Here is a 15,006-nt window from a genome sequence, read left to right as displayed (position 1 = left end):
GAACCATTTTGTAGGGAACGACGAGATCTACAATTTCTGTATAAACATTCTTCGCTAGCATCAATAGTTTACGAGTAATTTGCAAAAAACTGTTTTTTCGTTTTTTGCAAATATCTCGTAAACTATTGACGTTAGCGAAATAATTTTATACAGAAATTGTAGATCTCGTCGTCCTCTACAAGAAATGTCCTATGCAATTTTCCCGTATCTCCAAGGGTTTAGGAGTTATTGAGGAAAAACGAAACATTTTTCCAAAAGTTCGCCGTTTCGACGCTGGGATGGTCGGATTTTGTCAACATCAATAAAATGCCAAATAATCATATGTAACTCATTAAATATCGAAGTTAGATGAAAAATTCATAGAATCTCCCTTTCAGTAGACGTCAGTGCCTACAACTTCTGTATAAAAAGTTTTTGGCTAGTGTCAATAATTAATTAATAAATACTTCTATTTCGTCCAAGCGAGAAATGCTCTGGAATTCCAAGAAGTGAAAAAATCCTGTTCCGGTTCGATTTATCATTGAATAATTCATTTCCTCAAATCTGGCATTGTTTGTGAAACGAACAACGCCCATAAAAGTCGAACGCCCAACGAAGCCGTTTTAGCTTGTTCTAATGCCCAGAGGGAGATCTTAATGTCTTTATCCCGGCGCGTTTACGTCTTTCGGTGGAAGGGTTCTATTTTCTCCGGACCTCCCTTTGTCTCGATCGATGTTCGAGGGAGGAAGTAAGTGTGCGGCGATCGAACGCTCGGCGGAATAGGCTCGACCAAGGTTGGCTACGAGTGCCGGCGATTATTGAGCGGGCAGAGATAAAAGGTCGGTTTGACTGCCGTAAACTAAAGTGCACGCGGCTCCACTTTATGCTGATCGATTTGTGGTGATTTTATAACCCGTCCCTGTCCATGGTAGCTCCTATACCGCGGGTTCAAACGAGCCGCGATACTTTATATCCCCGGTGAACGCGAAATAGAGCTTTACATATCCCGATGCGAAGGTCCGACGAGTTCCTTTGTGGCAGACTCAGTGATCGAGCTCCAATTGCTAACACTTACACATAGAAAAGTATGAATTAAGTATTTTATTTGTTTTATAATTGTTAGCCATTTGATACATGGTGCACCCTTATAAAAAATATTCTTATCGTTAACTTCTTACTGCTATGCAGGAAAAAATAAAATCTATATATCTGTATAAATATTACACAATCTAATCCTCGTCGGAATTGCAAGTTCGTGTTCCTGTTATAAACCTCTTCGTGATTATTCCTTCTAAGAAGAAAACGCCCGGTGCAGATACGTTCGAAAGAGCTGCCAAGTATCTACCGAATCGGATAACACTATCTATGTTGAGATAATTAACGGAGATCAAGATAGGATAGTTTTCTCATGATTTATAAATGATTGTTAAGAATGAACATGTTAGGAAGACTTTATATAGGACATTTCGATTCTGTCGAATCTTCCGGTTCCGCGGAGAGGTCTTCAGCCGCCAATGCTAGAACTTCTTCGCAGACCCGTTTATAAACCCATGCGTCACCCTTCAATCTTTTCCTTCGAATTCCGACCAATTTTTTTTCTGAGATTCCCTCCAGCAAGCATACTTCTAATTCGAAGGAGCACGCGTTTCTCGATGTGATCGGTCGCGACGTATCTTCTGCGCTGTCCTCCGTCTCACCTTGCAGGGTAAATCTACAGAAATAAGAAATTACACGATTGCTTCAAGCTAAAATGTTCAGACGTTTCGCACTCACCCTTTCTGGTGGCACATGATTCCTTTACGCCGAAGCGCACGGCGGAGTTGAGAGAGGACGTATTTCGGATCATCATTGGACGTGGACGATACGTTACAGAGACCCTGAAAAAATAGTACATAATAAAAATCAGTCTATACGACGATTAAAGAGTAAACGAGTACCGACCTTTCCGGAGAGTACATTGGGTTGGTCGGGATCGATATTTTCATTCTTCACGCGCCGTTTCGGTGTGAGGACACAGCGCACGCGATTCAGACCGCGCTCCAGGCCCATTATTACTTTTCTTGCACTTCCCGGTGTGGACGATTGTGACCCCCTAAACATATTTTCTTTTTAATATCATCAGTAAAATTATTTCGATGCCGTAATGTAAATACCTGACTCTTTCCCCCGCGCTTTCGGGTGCTTGAGTATTAGTCGGGGTAACAACGATCGTGTCCCTTTCTACGGTTCTCTTCGCGGGAACTGTAATAATTTTGATCAATTATCGATTGCTACTTGTGCGCAAAATTCAAGTCGTGTGAGAGACAGAAGACGGAGGTAAGAAGACAAAGCTACTGTGTCGTTTGCAAGGGAAAGGGGTGAAGAATTCTAGCTACTTGTAACTTGAAATTGTGTTTGTTCACAAGTCGTTGCTCTTCTCTGACTAATTATCTGCTTTTCACGCAGCTACAGCAATTTATGCTACTTGGAAACTTTCATTAAAGTTTCTAATTAGGTGATGCTAGCATCACCTAATTAGAAGTAAACTTTAGAAAATGTATTACCTAAAGCGGTACTAATAGGAGGGGAGTCTACTGAGAATACAATTTTATTTACCGGGTATCATATAAATATAATGATAAAAAGTACATGTGTCTACGCATTATTACTGTAAGAATAAATGTCATTTTGCGAAACATACCAGGGGAGAATACATCGTCTTCGTCTTTACTCCTAAGTCGTTTTCTCGTAGGCACTTGCGGCTCCGTGAAATTGTTCGCTGGGTAAATTTAAAATGTAAGAACGATACATTAATTAAGAAACACGAAAACGTGAGGGGAACTTACTGGTCTCAGGAGTTTTACACGTAGGATCGATTACTGGTGACCTCACAGGTCTGATTCTTGGGGAACGATCAAGTTTAGTTATAATGTTGTTACCTCCTTTTCCGCACTGTAAATTTCAAAAATAATGCAAGGTAACACTGACCAGCTCGTAAAATGCAATGCGTATTCTAATTACCTCTGACTTAAAATGTGATTTTGCAGAAGTTGATATTCGCAGTGAAAGTCCACGAAGCTTTCTGTCTAGAAGCAAGAGATACGTAGCAGTTTTGTAATCGGTTCTGTCGCTTTTCAAAAGCCTCTTCCATATATCTGATGCGTGTTCGCCGCATATCGCGGACATAGTGCTTAGCACATCATCATCCTTTTCAAACTGTAAATGTATTTCCTTTATTAAGACATTGCCATACTCGTACATCGGTGAGAATTGAAAGAGAAGGTCATTTACGTTAGTTTTATGTACAAACGAGACTGGATTAAGAAATCCTGTTGTAATCCATTGATGATTGCACAGTTCCTGAACAGTAATTCTCTTTTTTGGATCTACCTGCAGCATTGCTTTTATCAGTCTCCTGCTGCTGGGTGATAACCAGCTTGGTTCATTGTATTTACCGCTCTGGAATTAAGCTACTGTTAATTATGCTCGAGACAAGATTTAGTTAAAATCAGTAGAGAACAACCTTACAAGAATCTTTCTGTATAAGTTCTCTATACTATTATCGTCGAAGGGAAGGAAGCCACAGAGTAATGCGTAAAGAAGAACCCCCATGCTCCAGACATCCACCTCTGAACCTATCAAGCAAACATGTTAATCTGATCTCTAATAGACGAATGTTAAATCTCAGAGGCGAGATACCTAAATATTTCTTCCCCAGTATAAGTTCTGGTGCAGCATACGTCGGAGATCCACAGGATGTTTGCAAATGTGAATGTATCCCATTTTTTGGTTTTGCACATAATCCAAAGTCTATAAGCTTCAAATTCTCTTCTCTGTCCAATAGCACATTTTCCTGTGCACAGAATGATATCATTTGCTATTTGCATAATCCTTGAATCATCAAAGAAACGTCCAACTTACTGGTTTTAAGTCACGATGAGCATATCCCAAGCTGTGCAAGTATGCCACGGCAGAGACGATTTGACGAAAGAATTTTCGTGACTCTGACTCTGAAAGTCTGTTCTTTTCAACTGCAAGCAGAAAGAATTCGTGTAATACTGCTGCAATAAACGACAAGAAGTCGAACATATTATCTTACCGATGTGATCGAATAATTCTCCCCCCGAGCAATACTCGATCACCATGAAATAATGACTGTCCGTTTCAATCACTTGATACAATCGACAAATATGTTGATGTAACAAGGTTTTCAGCGCTTCTACTTCCAGTTTGACCCTCGGCAGATCATCCTAAAGATTCGAGAAGCTATTATAACAGATCGTACTTGGTTCACGAATGTTTAAAGGCCACCTACGCCCAGTGATGTTTTGTCCATTATTTTGATCGCGACTTTCTCGCCGGTAGCAACGTGGGTAGCCAGCTTGACTTTGGCAAAGCCTCCGCTCCCGATAGTTTTCTCCACGTCGTACAAACCTTTGAGCGCAGCATATCGTACCATTTTACTGAATCTCTACGAAACTACACTTGACCACTACTAATTATATATGTACACTTGTCAGTCACATTACTTTCGAACTCTCGAACTTTAACGTAAACAAGATTTAAAAGCCAATCGCTTAACGGAGCTAACTTTAGATACAAGTGCTACCACTCTGAAGACACGAATTGTGAATCGCATAAAGAATTCAATAAGAGCATAAATGATTTTTTAATATACGGTCGAGATTCGGAATTCTAATTTGACCGTTTGACAGTAAATCAATTAGCATTGTTTTCTAAAAATTATCATTTAACATCGAGGTCCACTGAGAACCACAACACAGTATCAATAGTAGGTTCCTGACATAACGACAAAGAAATACAAAACAAATAAACCGACTTGTAGAATTAATTTATTAATGTTCCCAATGCTATCTTCTTACTGAACGCCTATTTTCCTGTCCATATCAATTCTTTAATGATTTTATAGAAAATGAACCATCTTTATGTATAAACTCTGTTACAGTACATACTGTCCATGTCATTCTCTGTACTGAATGTTGGAAAGCTAATGTTAAGAATAATGCAATGATGGATGTGGATTTATTAAGACCAGGCACTGTGCCGATATCTCCTGACACGATTCTGTGGTTCGAATTTTTATTAAACCCATCGTTGCTGCAACAACATTTATCTAAGCCTTTCCCCGGTAAATTTTCATCTAACCTTCGCTAATTTATTATTCAATAAGATACTAATTCCTATACAATGATTTCAGATCCCTCGGCAACAGATTTAATAATTAAGTTCATGACAATAAATTCAGAGCAGAAGGAAAATGAAGTGAAGATCATTGATGCAGAATCGAACGATGTAAAACCTAGCAGTACAAACAAGTGGACTCACAGAAATCTGGCCCTGAAGATCCTCTCTTTGAAAGTAGCAGCTTATTTAAAATGGGATTTGGACGTATTAGAAAGAAAATTGCCTTTGCCAATACAATTGACATTACTGCAAGATCTCTTCTATATAACAGCAGATTTAACTGTTGAAATACCAACAGTACCTGAGTTTGCGATGCAATCTGTTTCTGATCAACTATTATTCACTATTGTTTTGTATCATAGGTGGCACATAAGGGCCATTATTTACAGAGCTTTAAATAACAAGCAATCGAAGCTGCAGTTCCTTCACATGTAAGACTGGAGATAATTTATTTTACTCGACTTCTCTTTGAAATGCATTGATTGTCCGTATTAGTCCAGGTGTCCAAGAATCAACGTATGTACCGCCAGGGATAATAGATGACATAATCAGAAAGTTAGAGCCTCAAGTATCTAACAGTGTGAAAGTTTTAAACAATGTCCTTGAAGCTACAGACATAAGTCCGAAAATGTTATCCTGCGAAACTTTTCAAATGTTGACCGAGGACAGTACTGAGATTAAACAAAACTGGGAGAATATGCATCCTATAAACTTAGATGAATTCAAGTGCCAAGTATGTGCATCACGTGGAAGATACAATATCCTAGACATTATGGGTCGTAACATTTTCAGATACATTATGATCTGGCAAGGTTTCATTTATTGAAGGAAGAGTACCAGGAAGCGAAATCCCATATTGCAAAAGCCAAGGAATTGTTTCACAATCTCAGTAACTCGGAAGACAGGCTGTACTGTAAGATTCAAAAGGAATTTATCGACGGTTGTTGCTTAGCATGCGAAGTACCTGTAGAAGGAATTACTCCTAGCCTTACGCAACAGTTGCAATCATCGATTAAAGATCAATATATTGTATGTATTAAAAGAATTGAAGAAATCCATTCATCTACTTATAAATAGCAATTGTTTTCAGAATATATTGCAAATCCTGCAAGCAGATAACATTACGAGAGAAATTCCTCAAGTTTATAGGGACAATCTTGAGCTCGATGTACAAGGAGGTTCCGTTAATCGGAAAATCGTGGTGACTCGCGATCTACTGCTCCAAATCCAATGTTTAAATTTAGTTAGGAAAATTCTGGACGGGAGTATCATACTTGGTGACTACGTAGTGGAGATACAAGCAGCTGGTAGCAAGGGACTCGACGTATTTTTCTGGGTAGATTAAATTTGCTTTCATCTTAAACTCATGACAATATTTCTTTTAATTATGCGCGTACTTCTTTAGGCTCTCGGAAGCGTTTTAGATAAGGCTAGTGTTATAGATAAACAGCGGATCTCCCGTTACCTCCTTTATCTCGTGCACGTAAGTAATATCGATGGATTCGCTTCGAAATTACTTAGCGATCCATTATATATGACATTGTTTAATGCGGAAGAATTGGAAGAAATTAGGAGATCCGCGAACGTCGAAGAACTTGAGTTGCCCGATTTATTATTGAAGAACGACTGGGGTATATCTCTCGTAACGTATACAAGTTAGTACATACATACATGAATGTACAACAACGTTAATTTCATAATTCGTAACGTTGATTTATTATTAAAGTCTAATTGCAGGAAGTTGGAACATAGAGATATATGAATTAGAACAAAAATTAATACAAACGTACGACACCGCTGAAATTCACGAAATATTGATACGTCTGGATGGGAAACATCGAATGAAACCTTTATGGCATGTTAATAGTTGTTGGGAACTACCAATTCCATTGCAAAGTGTCGTGATGTCCCTACCCAGAGGGTTCCTTCAAGATTACTCATATGTCTTACTAGCAAAGAGTAGAGAATTGGTGGCGTCCAAGGATTTCGAAGGATCGATTGATATCTTAAACGTGTTAGAAAAAGAGGCGCAGCAGCAGCACGCGCAAGGTGGTAACACGCTGATATTTAAACTATGTAAATTAGTCAACTGGGAGTGTCTTCTCGTCGAGATTTGGAGATGCCTTTATATCTGGCCTGCGACAAATATATGTAAGCGTCTCACGATCTATTGTGATCGATCTCTGACTGAAACTGAGAAAAATTCTAGGCGATACGCAAGGGTTGGTCGCGAGGTGCAAGCAATGCCTTGCTGCGTTACATGCAACGGATCAAGTGATTCCGCGTCAAGAAATAATCGAATATTGCACCGTGTTTCTTTTGAATATGGCCGAATGGGATTATTTGACGAACTTCGAAAAGCGATGGAGTTACTCTGAATTTGCTGCGGCTGTCAGTACCGTTTGCCAAGACATTGTTAAATATAAAGGAGGGAGGAAATTTCCGAGAGAAGCTTGGGACATGAGTCAGTTCTCAAATAATCGCTTAGACATTTTCACAGGATCAGTTCGTAATTTTAACGGTTTCAGTTCTGGCTGCGTTCGGACCGGCCCGGGATCAGCCACAGAAACGAAGCAACAGCGGTAACAGCGCAACGAGCACCGGTAGCGCTGCACGAGATGTTATCGCCAGTATCGGTGGAACTCTGAGTAGATTACGCGAGCCCATGGTGCTTACCGTCGTCATTTCTCTGTTAGCGCGTTTGCGAAACGTTTTGCGTGATGAGTCCAGCCTTGAATTGCACACGCAATATCTTTCCCTCTGGCCTGCCGGTGTACCAAAGTAAGTTTTCATACCACGCAAAACTTATCGGATTGTAATATATCAATGTAACTTCGCAGTGCAAATTCTTATAACATCAGAAGTGTCGGTGAACTATTATTTCAATTATTAACGCAAGCTTTGAAATATTACCCGAGTAATGTTCCTTGGCTAAGACTAATGGGGGATCTTAATTTCGGTACGTGTTAAAAAGAACCATCGTACATGTTCAATAGACAGCATGATTAACATTATAAATATAGCTCTAGGATATTACGAAAGTGCGATAAAATATTATTTGGAAGCTATTATGGTAGCCAGCGACCTGTTCAGCCAGCCGGTACCGAGATCGCAGATCGACGATCTGGTTTACAAGCGCATGATTAAATGTTGCGCTCATTTACAATGCTACACACAAGCAGTCGTGTTATGCCAATTCTTAGAGGAAGTAGATTATACTTTAGCATTTAAAATGGCTGTGAGCGATCAGAAGAGCTCCGCTCCGGCCGATGCTATGGACGCGTACTATTACTGTATTTGGGATACCACGATATTAGAGTATCTCATTCATTTACATACGAAACGCGGTGAACATCATAGGAAACAATTAGCGGTTAGTAATTACAGAGATAATTTATTAAGGAATTGTAGACATTCACGTTGAACTGTCGTTTTCAGATAAAAGTAATTGGTTTATTAGAACTAAATTCTAACAACAACGAGGAGATACAGAGGGAAGCGGCGAATATTCGGAAGGCGAAGTTTTTAAGAGCCTTGGCCAAACAGTACGTTTACTAATAAAAATAACGTGTACAAAGTTTTATACGATTGTGTAATAATTTTTTAATCATTCAAATGAAGCGTATTTTCTATTTTATCGTTACGATCGATAATTAAAACAATCAAATCTCCCTCCCATTCCGCGATTAACTCGTACCAATCACGGCTTTTTGTTTCTTTTTTTTTACTCTAATCGATCTAATGAGACAAGGAATTGAAATAATTTTATTACGTATACGCGCTACTTTGCTCCGTTAACGAGTCGCGGACGAAAAAAATCATTTTCCAACGCATGCATACGTACGATCGTTCGCCCGCCGCGGTAAGGTTTCGTAACGTTTTCTAATGTATCATTTTTTTCAAGTGAGTCATCTACGATCAGCCCTTATCGTGGAATACATTGTCGTTGCGTAGTGCGATGAGTGAATATTATTGCCGTACATAAACCTACATACGAGATTATGTTTACACGTCGGAGACTGAGCGTGCAAGAGGTGTCAGTCTCGGATCAGGGATTCTAATATAAATCGGAGCAATTTGATCTATCGCGGGCGCTACACGCGAAGCGTCGTCGAAACGTATGCAGTGCTCTGCAGGACTGTCTTCGTAAACAAGGCGCCATCATGTTCTCGCAACGCCATAATACTGTTACACGACGTTTCGTTCTTTCTACCGTACTGTAAATATTTGTAATTAAAAGCAGCACGCGAGGTATGAAACGGATCGATCCCGTTTGATACGCACCACCGCGCGAGATTCATTTCTAGTTGCCCGAGCCTGGTGAGTACGCGTACGAGTTTTCGAGGCGACTTCCTGAAATTCTGAAGTCCTCCGTTACTATTGCTCATTGCGAAGGCCCTGATCTCCACCGCGGAAGAGAAGAGGGAAAGAGACGGAGATCGAAAGACGGAGAGCGGTCCGAGTGAAAGTGGGAAAGAGAGAGGAAGATTATGAACGCTGCGAGTTGCTATACTATACTGCGAGGAAGTTTGCTTAGATATTTATTGTGCTCGCGGGATTGTTGTCATTAAGGATACGGTAAAACGAACGTGGAGATCGATAGATCCGAGCAGATATTTTCATTTGACTCGCGATGGAAAGAGGTTGGCGTCAAGAATGTGGTAACAAGAGTGGGAGATCGTAGTAAAAACAATGCTGGATCGCTAAGCAATTCTACGTGAGTGTACACACAACTTATTGTTAGCTGCTTCCCATTTTTATCCCGCGTCTTCCCCGTAATTCACGTTTTTCTACGTTTTTGTTGAATTTCATGTCTGGTCCTGTGTATCAAATTTCTGAAACGTCTAACCTCACAATTTATCATAATATTTATCTCTTTACTTGGCCAACTGGACGTGTAATCATAACTGATGAAACGCTCGAGCATTTTAGAATATTTTGTTTAACAGATAGTCCTTTCTTAATTTGAGCCTTTGGAAAGTAGATAAGAGGGCAAGAGATAAAGAATTGATATGATTTCATTTTATTACAGGCTTCTACATAACAGGAATACCATAGGAAAATCATAGATACCATTCACATATTGCAGTATTTTTAAAATGGACGATGAAGAAGGATCCTCGAGTTCTGGCCCTATGTCTTCACTGAACAGTTTGTTTTCATTCACTAGTCCTGCTGTAAAAAAGTTGCTCGGCTGGAAACAAGGAGACGAAGAGGAGAAATGGGCAGAGAAGGCGGTCGATTCTTTAGTCAAGAAGTTGAAGAAGAGAAAAGGTGCAATAGAAGAATTGGAACGCGCCCTGAGCTGTCCAGGCACTCCTAGTAAATGTGTAACGATTCCAAGAAGTCTAGATGGTAGATTGCAAGTCTCACACCGCAAGGGCTTGCCGCATGTAATATATTGCAGAGTATGGAGATGGCCAGATTTGCAATCTCATCACGAATTAAAACCGTTGGAACTGTGTCAGTACCCGTTCTCTGCCAAGCAGAAAGAAGTTTGCATCAATCCTTATCATTATAAAAGAGTGGAGAGCCCGGTACTACCGCCGGTGCTGGTTCCTAGGCACTCCGAATATGCCCCTGGACACTCGCTGTTACCGTTTCAACAACTGACAGAACCGACGATGCCGCACAACGTATCATACTCCTCGAGTGGATTCAATGCTGGATCCACTACCGGCGTGAATCCAACGTCACCTATGTCTTCTGTCGGATCGGTCGGGTCTGTTCCCAGTCCAGGGAGCACGACGTCACCGAACCCTCAAAGTCCTTACGGTACAAACGGATTACCAGAAACTCCGCCGCCAGCGTATTCTCCACCCGAAGATGGTTCACAACCTGGACAATCGCCACCACCTGATCCAGTGGCAATGGACACGAGTGGATCTAGTGAAGTAGCTCCAGTATGTTATCAAGAACCACCTTATTGGGCCTCCATTGCATATTACGAATTAAATTGCAGAGTGGGTGAAGTTTTCCATTGCCATTCTCACTCTGTAATTGTGGACGGTTTTACAAATCCAAGCAACAATTCTGATCGCTTTTGTCTCGGACAGCTGTCCAACGTGAACCGTAATTCGACCATCGAGAATACGAGAAGACATATAGGCAAAGGAGTGCACTTATATTACGTAGGCGGCGAAGTTTACGCGGAATGCCTCTCCGATTCTGCTATATTCGTACAATCTAGAAATTGCAATCATCATCACGGATTTCATCCTAGTACAGTTTGTAAAATTCCACCGGGATGTTCACTGAAGATATTTAATAATCAAGAGTTCGCCCAGTTACTTTCGCAAAGTGTTAATCACGGTTTCGAAGCAGTTTATGAACTGACGAAAATGTGTACGATAAGGTAAACTTCATTATCCAGAAGTTGATAATCCGCTGATCCGTTTGAAAAAAAATCTGCATACATGTGTGTGTGTGTCTGTTACAGAATGTCCTTTGTTAAGGGATGGGGCGCCGAGTACCACAGGCAAGATGTTACGTCTACCCCCTGTTGGATAGAAGCACATTTACATGGACCCTTACAATGGTTGGATAAGGTGTTAACGCAAATGGGCTCTCCCCATAATGCTATAAGTTCTGTATCATAATTCGCGGTTCGTGTTAAATAGCGAGGAAAGAAAATAGTGAAATGTAGGAAAAACCTGATGATTTAAGAGCAGTTTTTAAGATCAGTTTTTATTAAATATAGTGCGATAGTAAGTTAGGTATCATAAGAGATTTAAGAAAGTATAATGAAAGTGGTAAGCGAAGATATCCCCCAAATTATGAGACTTTCCTCATGCGGGCAAAAAAAAAATAATGAAAGTTGATAATATAATTATGAACATAAAGGATTACACGAGTCAATAAGTATTGAAAGTGATCCTTGATAGAAAAGAAATTTCGAAGATCACAATGTACACACAAAAAGTTGTACAAGTTTTTGGCTGTTATATAGGAGAGAATTATAGTAAAAATATAATGTCTTACATATATACATACATATATATATATATGAAGAATCATATTTTTCAAACATATTCAATTACACCTAATACTTTATTTTATATGGAAAATTGTTATGGAAATATTTCTTAATGCTATATCACGAATGCTTCGTTAGATTCATTTGAGACTTATACATAAGTCATAGTTGAGGACTGAACCAACTATTCAATTATGCAAAAGACGATGATCGATCGACATGAAAAAGAACGGTAAAGGTTCACATCTGATAAGATTTTAACATCTACAGTTTCCGACTATAACGCGTATGCTTTTTAAGCGTCCGTTTCACGCCTAAACAATCCTTAGACTATTCAAATTTATTACTATAAAGACCATAATCTAAGTGTAATTAATTTCGATTTTACTAATGGTAAATGCAATTAATATTTCAATATAGACACCAGATGCTGATCTCACGTTGACATTCAAAAGTTAACTGTATCTGATGACATATTGGGATATTAACATTGACGAGCGCATACAAAAAAAATTACTTCTCTTTCTTTTGCAACGTTTCCTAACATTCGTGTAATGTAAGCCTTTGGATGTAGCCTTATAAGAAACTAATGTGACAACTAACATAGAGTCGTCTACTTGCTATTTGTCAAATTTTCAGAGTAATATAAGAATCATGTGTTAGCACACCCGCACTTTTCAGAAGTGTTCATCAGACATTAGACAAACATTCGTGTACATACAAAAAGATGTATTAATTATAGAGCGTTACGTGCAATTGAAATTGGTGTCAAACGTCTCCTATATGAGAAACACGAAAATTTTATGAATTTCTGAAAAGTGCCAAAAATCGTATGTATGTGATGCGGTTCATCATTCTCTTTTTTTTTTAAATTACACCGAAAATCACATTTCATGAACGGAAAAGGATTTTACTTAGTTACGAAAGATATGTTGTTTGATTTTATATGTTTTAATAATGAGTGACGAATGCGAATTTTATAAAGGAGATACTTTTACAATTATTAAGTAAGAATTATGTGTCGCATACATTCGGTAACGAGCCAGAAGGATCGTACGTGTATTTAGTTACAGTCGAGCAAAATTGAATTATTGGGAGATCACTATAAGAAACACTCTTGCCTATGTCCTTTTACTTATTTATAAAGAAACGTTTATTTCGTGACACGCTGATGTCCACCGAATAAATCGGCTCCCATTTTTACTTTGCGTCGAGATGCACAGGTATCGCCGGAGGAAGCACAAAATTTTGAGACGATCAATAGAACGCGTAATACCTGTGATGCATATTCGAATTCGACCTTCTGCCGCATGCTGATAAACTCTTCGATTGCTCTACGAATTATTTTTATGTATATTCTACGTATATATTTCAATTATAAGTATGAGAAAAAGGTATACGGATCATGTAAACTTTAAACAGAGAGTACTTGAGAACTCGTGGAACAGAAAGTCACTGCCGCTTGCTGTTACTTATTTATCGATGTACCTAGCTGTGATTCTTTGCTACCAAATTTAGCAAATTATACGCGTGGGTGATCAACCGTGGTAAAAGTATTCACTTTTATTGGATCGATCGATGACGCGAAGTTGTGTATCCGGATGATTGAAATAACGAACACACACACAGCCAATTCGTACAAGAAAATACGACAATAACACGGAACAAACGAAATAAAAAATTGTTCGATCAGAAATATATTTGTCGCACAACTTATACCATTATTTCGCGATCACCTGTAAAACCTACTTAGTTTAAAAAGCGAAAGAGAAACATTCGTCGCCGACACGACTCTGTAATTGGTATTGATAGACTTAAAAAAAAACGATGTACACCAGCTGAGAGATATGCGAGCTTTTTTTTTTAAGGTATATCGAGCTTGTCGCACTCGTAACGAGCACAAAATGCTTTATCGCAATATGTATGTATGAATGGTTACATATGTAATAACTATATTTAGAGCTTTTACTCTTTGTTGGTATCTTTCTCGATTTTTTTTGTTAATCTATGCACCGAGTATCGCAAATCTCATCTCCAAATCACCTCCGACGATTGCCCAATTTTTAATCGCTGAGCTTTTTGAATGCTGCCGCCCAAGTTGTGCCTTGGATGCCTTTTAAACATATATATTTCTAAATATATAACGTGCGAAAGTGGAGACTGAGGAGTTTTGCTGCGAGCGCATTGTTTGCCAAATACATAGCGCTTAAACATTTCGATCGTGTCACGTGCGAAATCACGCTTCCGCCTGTACTGGCGAGGCCTAAATATAGAAATATATTTAAAGATAAAGTAGCTTCGCTGATTAAAAAGAAAAAAAATAGCCTACGCTCGTACAGAGCTGTGTACGTACAGGCGACGATTTGGAATGAGATTCGCGATCTCTCTACATGTCAGTCAGTGTAAATAAATTCTTTTTAGGTGTAAACGAACATCTGCAGAATCCATTCCACGTTTATCATTTAGAGCCGATAGCTACGGGCTTACTCTTCAATTATTTTCTTTGCGTCTTTTGGGATGTCGATATCATTATACATATATTACTGTAGACGACAACTACGATGATAAAAAGCTGACTATATCTGAGGTACGATATCGTATAAATGTAAATTGTAAAGTTTATCAACGAAGTGATGTAAGTAGGGAAATGTAGAAAAGAAAAAAAAAATCATTCGTTCGTTTGTCTATCGAGATAACGTTATCATTCGCACGTGTAAAAAGTATCATAAAATCGACGGTAGAAATTTGTTGTAGCGACGAAGAATTACGATATCGTACAGAGCTCTCCGCTATCATTATTAAGATTATGAAATTCTTTAAGAGGGACTTCGTACGTGTTAGAATATTATCATAAACAAATGTACACT

General features: G+C 39.0%; 3 protein-coding genes across 4 annotated transcripts; 2 read left to right on the top strand and 1 right to left on the bottom strand.

Moving 5' to 3' along the window:
* Positions 1–1,372: 1,372 nt before the first annotated feature.
* Positions 1,373–4,512, bottom strand: LOC108623705 (maternal embryonic leucine zipper kinase). Its single transcript, XM_018022401.2, has 13 exons — positions 4,274–4,512; positions 4,058–4,208; positions 3,880–3,989; positions 3,658–3,811; positions 3,487–3,593; positions 3,250–3,417; positions 2,980–3,174; positions 2,805–2,910; positions 2,660–2,737; positions 2,133–2,220; positions 1,921–2,071; positions 1,753–1,856; positions 1,373–1,690 (listed from the first exon to the last, which is right to left on the bottom strand). The coding sequence occupies exons 1-13, from the start codon at positions 4,415–4,417 to the stop codon at positions 1,432–1,434; spliced, it is 1,815 nt and encodes a 604-aa protein (XP_017877890.1). The 5' UTR covers positions 4,418–4,512; the 3' UTR covers positions 1,373–1,431.
* Positions 4,513–4,924: 412 nt separating this feature from the next.
* IntS8 (integrator complex subunit 8) lies at positions 4,925–9,158 on the top strand. 2 transcript variants are annotated; one of them, XM_026812556.1, is made up of 13 exons: positions 4,925–5,107; positions 5,177–5,594; positions 5,659–5,896; positions 5,956–6,192; positions 6,254–6,499; positions 6,569–6,818; positions 6,901–7,314; positions 7,373–7,627; positions 7,692–7,944; positions 8,004–8,122; positions 8,187–8,536; positions 8,602–8,708; positions 9,068–9,158. In XM_026812556.1, the coding sequence occupies exons 1-13, from the start codon at positions 4,987–4,989 to the stop codon at positions 9,123–9,125; spliced, it is 3,066 nt and encodes a 1,021-aa protein (XP_026668357.1). In that variant the 5' UTR covers positions 4,925–4,986; the 3' UTR covers positions 9,126–9,158. The 2 variants fall into 2 exon arrangements, with proteins under 2 accessions (XP_026668357.1, XP_026668358.1); XM_026812557.1 differs by lacking the exon at positions 9,068–9,158 and having other exon boundaries at positions 8,602–8,746.
* A 630-nt stretch (positions 9,159–9,788) lies between these two features.
* On the top strand, positions 9,789–12,141 carry Mad (mothers against decapentaplegic homolog 1). Its single transcript, XM_018022529.2, has 3 exons — positions 9,789–9,880; positions 10,196–11,518; positions 11,603–12,141. The coding sequence occupies exons 2-3, from the start codon at positions 10,263–10,265 to the stop codon at positions 11,760–11,762; spliced, it is 1,416 nt and encodes a 471-aa protein (XP_017878018.1). The 5' UTR covers positions 9,789–9,880; positions 10,196–10,262; the 3' UTR covers positions 11,763–12,141.
* The last annotated feature ends 2,865 nt before the right edge of the window (positions 12,142–15,006 follow it).

Source organism: Ceratina calcarata, unplaced genomic scaffold, assembly GCF_001652005.2.
Source record: "Ceratina calcarata isolate Rehan_Ccalc_2016 unplaced genomic scaffold, ASM165200v1 scaffold289.2, whole genome shotgun sequence".
NCBI lineage: Eukaryota > Metazoa > Arthropoda > Insecta > Hymenoptera > Apidae > Ceratina > Ceratina calcarata.
This window is presented reverse-complemented; position numbering and strand designations above follow the sequence as displayed.